Raw genomic sequence first — 12,112 nt, 5'->3', positions numbered from 1 at the left:
TTACTGCCAACGGAGCCACAGCATCTCACCCTGCAGTGCTCACACAGCTTTTAAAAATGCACGGCCATGCACTAGCGCGTTCACGTCGGGCCCGGCACAACCTGATGGTCCATGCTCTGAGACTTTGGATACAGGAACAGCGCCAGGCATTGATGAGAATTTCAAGAGTGGCTAAACAGTTGAATTGCAAATATGGCGTCGGTCATGTGACACACGGCGGGCCCCGGGGTGTGCAAATCTGCGCATGCTCAGTGGGCCCTGTAACCGGAAGAATAAACACGGAAGCAGCCCCATTTCCATGATATGACGTGTTAAGCGGATGAAAATAATTTGTTTGTTGATTCACATGATAGTCCAACTCACACTTTTCTCCAATTCCAGCCTGAAGCGCGTTGTTGGATGATTTTTTCGTCAGCTGTCGTCGCAATACTGACACCATTTTGAGTGGGTGGGTGAGTCTTACGTGCGCCAAAATGCAGGCACTGCCTCCGGTGGTGCTTTACGTCAATGTTTCGGCCCCGCTAACCGGAAATACGTAAAGGACAACGTCTGCGCAAGCGCACTGTTGCTAAGGAAGAAAGTCACAATGTCTCTAGCGAGGTAAGCCCCGCGAGAAGGCCTTTTCTTACTTTAATCAGTAACTGTTCATCACCGGTTGCTTTAACTGCAGTGTTATTAACACCTAAAACACGTTAAATGTGAACGTATGATAAAGCCGGTTTGTGTGTGGCCGGTGTTTTATTCAGAATCAATGCTAACAGCGATGCCGTAAACCTGGCTAGTTAGCTTAGCAGGCACGGTTTTATTGAGCCTCGAAGGTTTCTCAAAGCTCAAGCACGACGGAGATTTCCCGTCTTAAACGTCGCACCGTTCACAGTTTCCCTGCTTTTGTTTTTTACTTGTACAGATAACGGGGTGTAACAGCGAAACATCTGATTTTTGCGAGGGTTTATGCCTTTCAATACTGCGTAACTTAGCAAGGGCAGTTAAATCGTAACAGTGCCTCAGTTTATTCCCCCGACTGTCATAGTTTCCAGATTTGAACGCATCACCCACTCTTTCTTTTTGTTATCGGGTAAACATTTATCTCTATTCTTGACATTTTCGCTGAACATTAAGAAAACGTATCGTAAAAAGCACCATCTAGCGACGTTGGGCATCGCGGCGTGGCAACAAGCCACAGAGAGCATAATCATATAAATAAACAATCGCATGTTCACTATTTACATTTCTTACTATTATTATTTGTGCACATCCGTTTTAATGATTCCCACTCCCCCCTAAGACCACTCGGAATTGAAAAAGGGCACTACAACGCTGCAGTGCCCCCAAGGGGATCGTTTGCAGGTAACCCTGAAACACAACCAAGTTTTGGGGGGAGTAGGTTGAGGCACTGTAAATTCGGTTCTTTTCTCCAGATTCTGCTGGGTTTCTTTGGGATCAGTGCATTTTGGAAGTTTCATTGGAGGAAATGTTGCTCTTAGGCAGCAGGGGGTTATCTCAAAAGTGCTTGAGTTGCAATGAATGACTGGTGGGACCAGAATTGGAAGGTGGTCCTATGTAGTTGGCGAGTGTGAAAATTGTGCTGATGAGAACTGAGGAGTTTAACCTCAAAAGTAGCTTAGTTCTGCAAAGTTTAGCACCCATTGTAAGTTTGTCGTCATCCTTTCAGCTTTTTGCCGGCGCCCACCCAGCTGTCGCAAGACCAGCTGAATGCAGAGGAGAGACTTCAGTCTCAGAAGTCCTACTCTACCGCCTTGGTCGCGTCCCGAAGAGAGCCTCCGCCCTACGGACACAGAAAGGGGTGGGTGCCCCGCGCTCTTGAGGTATGTTGAACACGGAACAGCTATTTTCGAACAGATGTTCTCTCCCCAAAGACAACAATGAGGATTTTTTTGTCACATGTATAAGCAATGACTGGGTATATATAATGTTGTCCCTCACATCTTGAAGTCATGGAGTGATGTAAATACCAAGTCTGCCTTTTTTGCCGCTCTTCACATGAAACTTTTATTGTAGGACTTTGGAGATGGAGGGGCTTTTCCAGAAATCCATGTGGCCCAGTTTCCCCTGGAAATGGGCAGAAAGAAGAAGACGTCCAATGCCCTGGCAGTGCAGGTGGATGCAGAAGGAAAGATCAAATACGACGCTATCGCCAGACAAGGACAGAGCAAGGACAAGGCGAGTTCAACAGAAGCCCAAAGACATCTCTTTAAAACCCTGGTCGTCACATCATTGCATCATACCGGCCGCTGCAGGATCCGAATCTATTTCGTCTTATCGCCGCAGGTGGTCTTCAGCAAATACACGGACCTCCTTCCAAAAGAGGTTCTGAATGAAGACACGCCGGAACTGCAGAGGCCAGATGAGGAGAGCGTGCAAGAGGTAAGACCTGGCACAGCATGTAGAAAAAGGAAAGGCAGTGTTTATTGCTTCTGTTGAGCCTCCCATGGGGGAAATCTAGATCAGAAAGGTTTATGCAGTATTGAACTTGGTCCAAACTTTGGTTTTTTTTTTTTCTGTTTGTTGGTTTCTTTAAAGCCATAAAACTTAATAGTCGTGTTTTGGAATAAACTACTTCAATTTAAATGGTTGAGATGTCACCAGGAATAAATGATTGCATCTGTTGTTTGAACAACCTGACGGCGATTTATTTTCCTTCTGTGTAGCTGACAGAAAAGACACGTGCTGCACTGGAGAAGCAGGTTTCACAGAAGATCGCCGCCGCCATGCCCGTGAGAGCGGCGGACAAGCAGGCCCCGGCCCAGTACATCAGGTATGCATCAGAAACCGGGAACGCCACAAACTCAGTGGGCCAAAAGCACCCGTGTCTGTAAAAGTCTCACCCCGCTCTCTCCCCAAGATACACCCCGTCCCAGCAGGGAGTGGCCTTCAACTCCGGAGCCAAACAGAGAGTCATCCGCATGGTGGAAATGCAGAAGGACCCCATGGAGCCCCCGCGCTTCAAGTAAGTCTTCCATCGCAACTACCACCATGTCTGTTTCGATGAGGAGATGAAATGCTACTAGAGTGACGTTATAAGAGGCTCGTTTTATGCAGTCTGATCGGAAACAGTTGCTCTCGCGTTTATATTCCTCTGAATAAGGAAGGATTTCTGTCTCTCCAACCAAGTATTGTCTCGGGAACGCCGCCTGGGAAGTTCTTCTCAGTGGACACAAAAAACGCAGGCGATGTGAATCATATTTAATAGGAATAGAGGAAGAATTCTTATTCTCATACTAATAATTTGGCCCGACTGTCTCGGTGCTTATTTCTCACCGATTACATTCATCGGAGATTCCAGGCAGAAAAAGATCTAAACTCCAGCTGCCTTCGTTGGAACGACGCGATTATTCCGGCGTCGCTCGAGCGACGAGGTCGTGGTATTTCTCATGTCCGATCTGAGACGCCGCGGTGTTTTACTCTCATTCCAGGATAAACAAGAAAATCCCCCGAGGGCCTCCGTCTCCCCCGGCCCCAGTGATGCACTCCCCGAGCAGAAAGGTACAGTGACCTTCACCGCCATGAGCTGCACGGCTGTGGCGCTTCTCTACGGCCCTTCGTCATTCTTTACCTTCGTTTGAGTCCTTGCAGGGACCAGATGTTTGTTTTGTTTTTTCTCCCGGTGTCCACACAGCGCCTTAGTCTCGCCGGCTCACGGCCAGGCCTCCGCTGAATTTTGGATTCCCTCGTATTCATTTATGGGTGGTCGTTCTGACAAAGTAGAGCTCCTGTCTGTGGTGGGTCCGACCTGATTAAGAGCCGAGCTGAGATGGTTCACCTGCCACTTGATTGGTTCCTCGTGGCCAGCGGCTGTTTCCAAGCCTCCACCCGGCGATGATCCGTCTTTCTCCCATCTTTACTTTTCCCCTCCGCCGTTACAGCCTTCAACTGCTCCATACTATTTAGCTCTTTTTTTTTTTTTCTGGCGAAGAGAGCCTTGATGTCAGGATTTATCCGGGGTTTGCTGTTTGAAGAACGCGCACAAGGGGGTTTTGCTCGGACAGGTTGATGTCATCGGCATGTAAGAACATCACTGTTCTCCTTGTGAGAACCACTGCGTTCCTCCCACGCCGCCACGTAGAACCGCTCCTGCCCTTCACTTTGAACCATCTCTTCACTGCTCCGTCGACAGCTGCTCGTCTGTGTATTCGGAGGTGTGTCAGTGTGTGTGTGTGTGTGCACGCACTGAGGCGGGAGGTGAACCAGGCTGTGTTCTGATCTCCTCCGGGGAGGGAAGAGTGATTTTGACATGCCTCCTTGCTGCCGACATGAAATGACCCCGCTGTTCTATGGAGTCCGGTACGGCGGGCTGCGCGGATGCACGTGGAGCTCGGTGAAACTATCACAAACTGTAGAGATGAGAAAAAACCCGGAGCGGCACCGGGGGTGGAAGGCAACAGCATCTCGGGAGGGAAAAGTATAAATTGATAAAGTCTCCTGATGGTTTTTTTTCTTTTTTTTTTTTTAGATGACAGTGAAGGAGCAGCAGGAGTGGAAGATTCCTCCGTGCATCTCCAACTGGAAGAACGCCAAGGTATAGGAACCGCCGCGTCCACGATGAAGACCACCAGGCACTCGGCTCCGTTTTCTAAGAGACGTTTGTGCTTTCAGGGCTACACCATTCCTCTGGATAAACGTCTGGCCGCCGACGGCAGGGGCCTTCAAACGGTCCACATCAACGAGAACTTCGCCAAGCTGGCCGAGGCGCTCTACATCGCCGACAGAAAGGTAGGTGCCTTCCCGCCCTCGCCGTCGTTCAGTTGTCGCCAACGGCAACCTCTGAAATGTCCGGCGGTCTCCGTAGGCCAGGGAGGCGGTGGAGATGAGAGCCCAGGTGGAGAAGAAGATGGCCCAGAAGGAGAAGGAGAAGAAGGAGGAAAAGCTCCGGGAGCTGGCCCAGATGGCCCGCGATCGCCGGGCCGGGATCAAAAGTCACGGAGACAAAGGTGAGTCCGAGGGACGGGGGTTGGATTTGGAAGTGTCCGTTGGCCTGCGGGCCGAGCGGGTTCCCAGGAGTTCGTCACCCTGAAGTACGCATGGGATCATGAGCAGGAACGTCAACACCCCGTTCTGCACCGTTAAGAACTTCTGGAAGTTTCTTGAACCTGTTCCAGGAACCAGGAAGTAAGACCCCTGTTTCCGAGAACCATTCTAGCACCGAGGCAGGGTCTTCTCACGGTTCCGTTTGTGATTGGTGGAACTCGTAAGCCTCGTTCATAGTCAGATTCTTCTCGCGGAGCGTCCATTATTAAATCCTCTTGTGGTCACCGATCAGCTGTTGTTCCGGGCGATTTGTTTTTGAGGTGCATGTCTGGTCAGGCCGGTCCCGGCCGCGGTCCCTGACAGCCTGTGGGAATACAAAACTACAAGAGTTCCTCCAGATGAGGCCACTTCCTGGAAGGAAATTGGAGCCGCACAGTTCTTAGAACTTTAGTTTACAAAAGCGGCGTCTGAGATCTCCCGGGGTGGAGAGAACGCGACAAAAACAGGAACCCCTTGTCTGTAATTTTAAGTCCACCTGTCACTCCCTCTCTCTGTCCCCGTTTGGGCTTCTTTGTGAAAAGAAAGTGTGATGTGGGTTTGAACAACATCAGCGCTTCTCGTAGGCCAAGCTGCAGGATGCAGATCCAGGGTCAGTCCTCACAAGAGTAGCAAGGAAATGAAACCGCTACACAAAGTTCTTTTTTTTTTTTTTTTTTTTTTGAAACAACAACCTAGAAGTATGAACAGGCCTCCCGAAGTCTATCAGCGCCCTGTCTTGTCTCCGCACGTTGACCTCCCCTCTTTCTAGACTCTCTAATTCTGATTTACTTCTCTTTTTACCCCGTTTCTCCCCCTCTGCCGTCGAAGCAGGCGGCGAGGACAGCGAGGTCAGGGAGCGCGACGAGATTCGACACGACAGGCGAAAGGAGAGGCAGCACGACAGGAACATTTCCAGAGCGGCGCCAGATAAGAGGTACCGGACGCCCTCTCGCAAACGCGGTAACACCCGGCAAACGCGGCGCAGGCGGTACTTCACACCCGCGCGGATCCACACACTTGATTCTTGATCCAAACTTTCACTGAAAACAGCTTTAGAACTTGACAGGAACGTGTGAAAAGTTTTTAGCTTCTTGAATTTTTTAGACACATTTCATCACACATCGATTCTTTAGCCGCCCAAAGCCCGACGCTGTCTGTGGCGCATCCAAATCCAGAGAGCGTCCGTTGCCTTCGGCCGAAGCTTGTTTATTTTGCTGAACTTTGGACGTTGCCTCCCCTTCCCCGTTTCAGGTCCAAGCTGCAGAGAGACCAGGACAGGGACATCAGCGAGCTGATCGCCCTGGGGATGCCCAACCCCCGCTCCTCCAGCGAGGTCCAGTACGACCAGCGGCTGTTCAACCAGAGCAAGGTGAGCCCGTCCTTTACTCGCCCGGCCGAACGACATCCACAGATGAAGAGCTTCAACCTCCCACCTAGAAAAACATTTGGATTCAAATCACGTCCAAGCCTGCGCCGGGACAGTGAGATAACCGGACCACCTAGCTTGAAGTTTCCCCGTTAGCTAAACAGACAAAACACCATCCATCGCCGAGCGCCAAAAGGCAGAAAAAAAGCCAGTTTATACGTCGATTTCTCGGAACACCTTCTCCTCTGAACATTTGGCCGCCGCCGAGTCGCTCCTTCCTTTCGCTCCTCCTCCGCAGCTGCGGCAAGCAGCTCATTTTCAAATAAGTCATAACAGTCCAGACGCCCCCACGTGGCCTCCGCGCCGACAGGAACCAAAAAAACGGCTGCTATCGTGCTGGACTGACGCTCCTCCTCTCCTTCCCCGCAGGGCCTGGACAGCGGCTTATCCGGCGGTGACGACGAGACCTACAATGTGTACGACCAGCCGTTCCGCGGCGGGCGAGACATGGCCTCAAACATCTACCGGCCGAGCAAGAACATCGACAAGGACGCCTGCACCGACGACTTCGACTCGCTCATGCGCAACAACAGGTACCGTGAAGTCGGTTCGGCTCGATTTCTTGCGGCGTGTTTACGACGGTCATTGTTTTGTTCTCTTATTATTATTCCTTCGTCCTCCCGGAAGGTTTGTACCGGACAAAGAGTTCTCTGGCACGGACCACGGGCAGAGGCGCGAGGGGCCGGTCCAGTTCGAGGAGGACCCCTTCGGTCTGGACAAGTTCTTGGAGGAGGCCAAGCAGCACGGCGGCTCAAAGAGGCCGTCCACCAGCAGCCGCTCAAAGGACGACTACCACGACAAGAAGCGCAGGAAGGAGTGAGAAGCGGTTCGGGGCGGCGGCGGGGGGTCGGGGCCCGTGCCCTCACCGCCGTGACGCCGCCGTCCGCGTAGAAAACAAAAACATTGCTTCAGTCCTCCTCTTCCTATCCGTCTGCAGAGCATTGAGTGTCAGCCGCGTCAAAAAAAAAAAAAAAAACTCCGCGGCCGGCGGTAGCGCAAGCGCGATACACAGCGGTAGTTTATTTTGTTCTCATAGCGAAGCCGGTTCCGGGTGCGGAGGGTTTCATTCAGGGCTCGGACGGTGTAACCCGTAGGAGCTTGTCTTTATTTGTACAAAGATATAAAGTGAACACGGAAAAACCTGCAAGGATTTGTCCCCCTCCCTCCCCCTGTACCTCCAACAACCTTTTTAAAGCTCTTTTTGTCAGCTGTCTTTGTATTTAAGCCGCAGGTGTGTTTTGTAGGTACCGTCGCGGGCAGCACACACACACACACACACACACACGTTTCTTCAAAGATGTAAACCGTATTTGTTATTCTTGTACAACAACGTAAATAAATTTTACAGTGTCTCCAAAGTGTCAACCCCAACATTTAACACCAGATTCCCGTCCACTCGATCCGGCCCGGTTTCAAAAACAAAATCAGCTCTCCTGTTTGTGTGCTTGCAGAGAAAGTCTCCTGGACTGACCTTCTAAAGAGTATTTACACAAAGGATTAAATGTCCAGAATTTGTTCAAACAAGCCTTTAATTATGAACTGTGATTTGTGACTTTTTTTTTTTTCTTTTTTTTTAAACTACAAATTGGCTCTGAGTTGTATGTCTGGAAACAGGGCTATTAAACACAATTAATTCACGATTCACACAGTCGACCATCTTTATTTACCATCCCCGGGGCTCCAGGAAGAAAAAAAAAAAAACACTTGTGTCGTCTCTACACGGCCAAGCCGACAGCTGGTACTCGAGCAGCTCTACATTAGCGGCCATTTTCAACAGAATCCATAAATCGCCGAAGGACACTAAAAGAACCATCGGCCCCGAAATGCAAATGTAGCTACCGCGGGCTCTGGTCCGCCTGCCCTGCAGCTCCAAACCAAAAAGGGAACTGGGACGGTTTCTTCCAGCTAGCGTCGTTACGCCCGACTCTCCCGAAGTGTCGACCGCACAACGGAAGTGAGAAGTGACCCAGATTCAGACAATTAAAAATGGAACGGAAACAAAAACGCCTCTGCGCCGCTGTTCCGACGTGACCCGAGCCAACCACCGACATCCCCTAAAACGGCCAAAATCTGCTTCGTCGGACCCCGACGGGCGTATTTGGCTCCCAATCTTTGGAAACCAAATGAGTTAAAACGTTGTCGGGATTTCATTTCAACTGAACTGGAACATCGGACACAGCGTTTCTCAGCGTCCTCTTGAGGCCGTCACGGAAAAGCGCGAAACCTCGAGTTGACGCTTCTCCCGTCGGTCGGAAGGGAAAACGATTTTTTTTTTCCTGGTTCCCGAAGCTTTGAGAAACTAAAAGGCACCGACCACCCACGTGCCTTTATTTTTCAAACGGTTATTTCCGAGAAGGAGCCAGGTAACTTCATTTTATGTTTGTTTACAGAATGTTCCTAAAAAGCGGAGCGTTTACCTCGGACCGAATGCGTACAGGGGCGCCCCTAAAGATTTCCGGTTCGAGGAAACCCTGCGTACGAACGTCCAAAGAATAGGCCCGTTGTCCCCCAAAAACGCAAAAGTGGGGATATGGGCGCCATCGCCGTGACAGGAAGAGACTGTCCAGACCCCCCCAACACACACACACACACACACACACACACACACACACACACACACATTACCCCGCACTCAAGGAAAGAAGAAAGTTGGTTAAAATTATGTGTAGTTTATTTTGAAAAAATTGCCACTCCTGCACTTGACTCGAGTTTTTTTTTCGGCAAGTAAATGGCCGCGCTAACCTTTGCTAAAAAGGCCAATCCTGAAGAGCTGATGATGAGATGCCAAGGGTGCCGGGAAAAAGAGACGAATTTAAAAAAGGAAATGCCAAAAGAGTCCAACTTCAACCTGCTGTTGAGCTGACGAACCCTCAAAACTACTTTGCCACTTCGTGACCAAGAACCCGGCGTAAACCCTTGGAATTTTAAACGGGCAAGGAAAAATGAAAAAAGTACATTTGCGATGTATTTTTTGCTTCAAAATTTGAAAACAAAGTGATTTTTTGATAAAAAAAAAAAACCCTCCAGTGACATTGTTAAAATGATATTTTCTTATTTCCATAAAAAACACAAAAATGATGGCAAAAATTAAACGGAAAAATGAAAAAGGATTGTTTTAATAACCAGAGTAGCCTTGTAAACATTACACCTCCTCTTATACATGCTAATAATCCATTTTCTAATAAATTCCAGTAGCAAATTTTCTGAATATCAGAATATCATGAAAAAGTAATTTTGTTTTTTTTTAATTGCATTACAGAAGATAAAGAACATTATCACAAAATTCTAATTTTCTGAGACAGTCCTGTATATGCTAACAATCCATTTGTAACAAATTCTAGTGGCAAATTTTCCCACAGTGACAAGATTTTCTCTTTTAACTCAACAATATTTTAGGACATAATTTCATTCATTATCTTTTAATATTCATTTTTAATATTAATTCATCATGTATTTTCAGAGGAAACAGTTCATGACATATAAAGATTTTTATAATGTACCTGTTTACCTTCTTTACACTTAAAAAAAAAAGGAAAAATTTGGACTTAGTTTTACTTCCAGGTAATAATTTTACTGGTCCGGCTCCTTCACATCAAATTCGTCCGTATGCGGCCCTCGGACCAAAATGAGTTCGACACCCCAGCTCTGCATCACATACGTCAAACTCGAGGCCGGCGGGCAGCGGGATTATCTTTGTACCGCGGGATAATATTTAATTACAATTAAATACAACAGAGATCCAGCACACCATCTAATCCAACCGTTGCCATCAAGGAGGCGGTTTAGGACGATCCAGGCAAAAACTGACGGAAAAACGGTTTTTAGTTCGCACTAAATTCGGCACGACCCCGAACACTCGGACCTCACATACAGAACACCGTTTCACTTTCTTTCTCCATATTTATCTATTTATTCCTCTAGATGTTATTTTTTTTATCGTTGTGTTGTTTTGCCGAGTCCTGTTTTTTAAGGTTATTTTTGATTCCACTGAACCTGAGAGCTGCTATCTCTTAATTTTGTTGCACTCTGTGTAATGACAATAAAAGTTTTAAATCTTCCGACAAGCCCTCCGCGAGCTGTCGATTTTTATCCGTGGAGTGGACTTTTGGGGTTAAGATCAATGAATGGCACAACTAGCAATGGTCTCGCCTTGGAATAAACTTGTGGAACTGACAACGGATGCACCGGTGGGAGGAGATCCGGGAGAAAATGGACGAGGATTTACTCAGCAAAAGCTGCTTCTAGCGGCCCATCCTCGTCCCGATGCGTCAACCCCCTGGCGAACGTCGAAGGCTTCCTTTGGCGTCACAACCCAACGCATCAGGAACCCCTTTCTTGTCGTTTTTCCACCGATCTCGACCGCCAATGTCAACATCGACCGACGCTTGTGTTTTTCTCTTAACCTGACCAAAGTTAGTATTTGGCACTTGTTTGTGTTCTAAAGGAGAAATCGGTGTGTGACGCGAAAGGACAAAACGAAGGGAGAAATTTGATGCTTCTCAAGGTTCGTCGAAAAATCGGAGCTTAATGCGTAAAAGGAAGCATCAACATGCGTCATGGCAAATAAATGCAACAGATTTTTCTTGTGTTTACTGTTGTTTATATGCAAGAACGTGCATGTTTTGTCAGTTCAAGGTTGTTGCTTAGACTGGAGAGCATCAGACAGCAGAGAAGTTGTCATGTACAGTGGGGCAAAAAAGTATTTAGTCAGCCACTAGTTGTGCAAGTTCTCCTACTTAAAAAAGATGATAGAGGCCTGTCATTTTTATCTGAGGTACACTTTAACTACGAGACAGAATGTGAAAAAAAAAAATCCAAAAAAATCACATTATCTAATTTTAAAAGAATTTATTTGCAAATGAAGGTGGAAAATAAGTATTTGGTCAAGAACAAAAGAACCCTTTGTTGGCAACGACGGAGGTCAAATGTTTTCTGTGAGTCTTCTCAAGGTTTTCACACTGTTGCTGGTGTTTTGGCCCACTCCTCCATGCAGATCTCCTCTAGAGCATTGATGTTTTGGGGCTGTCGCTGGGCAACACGGATTTTTCGCCTAAACAACGATTCGGCTAATAAATTGAATTTTGTTGGGGGGCCAACGAGCTTCTCGGCGCTAAAGCATTTATCCTCGTCACACCGGACCGATGAAATGATCGGGAAATTCTGAGGCTGTTCAACTCCGACACCAAAGAATACAACTTTGACGGTTTTAGTGCGCAAGATAGCCATCGGCTAGCCGGTGCGGCTCAATTGTCGGGAAATTACAAAAAATACTATTTTATCCCACTGTTGGAAATTCTTTTTCGGCTGTGGGAATTTTTCTTCATTAGAAATTACCTCAGAAATGCTGCAGATAGATCCATAAGAAATTGTTGCAACTGATTTCTAATGTTTATTTTTGTTTTATTAGACAATCATTTAAAAGCTTTGTTAGTTCCAGGATCATGTATAAGGCCCGAGATAGCCAGGAATATTAGTACCGTCATTTTCACACTACATAATATGCATGAATACAAGCCGCAGCTACTAAATTTGAAAAGAAAACCAAAAAATTGTACATATATAGGTAAGCCACAAGTGTACATTTTTTTAACATAAGATATTTACACTGAAATGTTAGACAGATTTATTTAACTTGTTGTTAAATAATACATACCAAAAATG

General features: G+C 47.5%; 1 protein-coding gene across 2 annotated transcripts; it reads left to right on the top strand.

The window, feature by feature from the left end:
- Positions 1 to 538: 538 nt before the first annotated feature.
- On the top strand, positions 539 to 8,094 carry snw1 (SNW domain containing 1). Of its 2 annotated transcripts, none has more exons than XM_086143043.1 (14): positions 539 to 600; positions 1,673 to 1,826; positions 2,020 to 2,181; positions 2,290 to 2,385; positions 2,670 to 2,776; positions 2,864 to 2,968; positions 3,435 to 3,504; positions 4,472 to 4,537; positions 4,615 to 4,731; positions 4,808 to 4,949; positions 5,857 to 5,959; positions 6,277 to 6,394; positions 6,821 to 6,984; positions 7,079 to 8,094. In XM_086143043.1, exons 1-14 carry the CDS (start codon positions 587 to 589, stop codon positions 7,269 to 7,271), a joined length of 1,611 nt encoding a protein of 536 aa, XP_085999169.1. In that variant the 5' UTR covers positions 539 to 586; the 3' UTR covers positions 7,272 to 8,094. The 2 variants fall into 2 exon arrangements, with proteins under 2 accessions (XP_085999169.1, XP_085999168.1); XM_086143042.1 differs by having other exon boundaries at positions 5,854 to 5,959.
- Positions 8,095 to 12,112: the final 4,018 nt, after the last annotated feature.

The sequence above is a fragment of the Fistularia commersonii genome, chromosome 36 (assembly GCF_037954325.1).
Source record: "Fistularia commersonii isolate RoL2024-O1a breed Wild chromosome 36, RoL_Fcom_v1.0, whole genome shotgun sequence".
NCBI lineage: Eukaryota > Metazoa > Chordata > Actinopteri > Syngnathiformes > Fistulariidae > Fistularia > Fistularia commersonii.
Note: the sequence above shows the minus strand (reverse complement) of the source record. Positions and strands in the feature narration are given on the sequence as shown.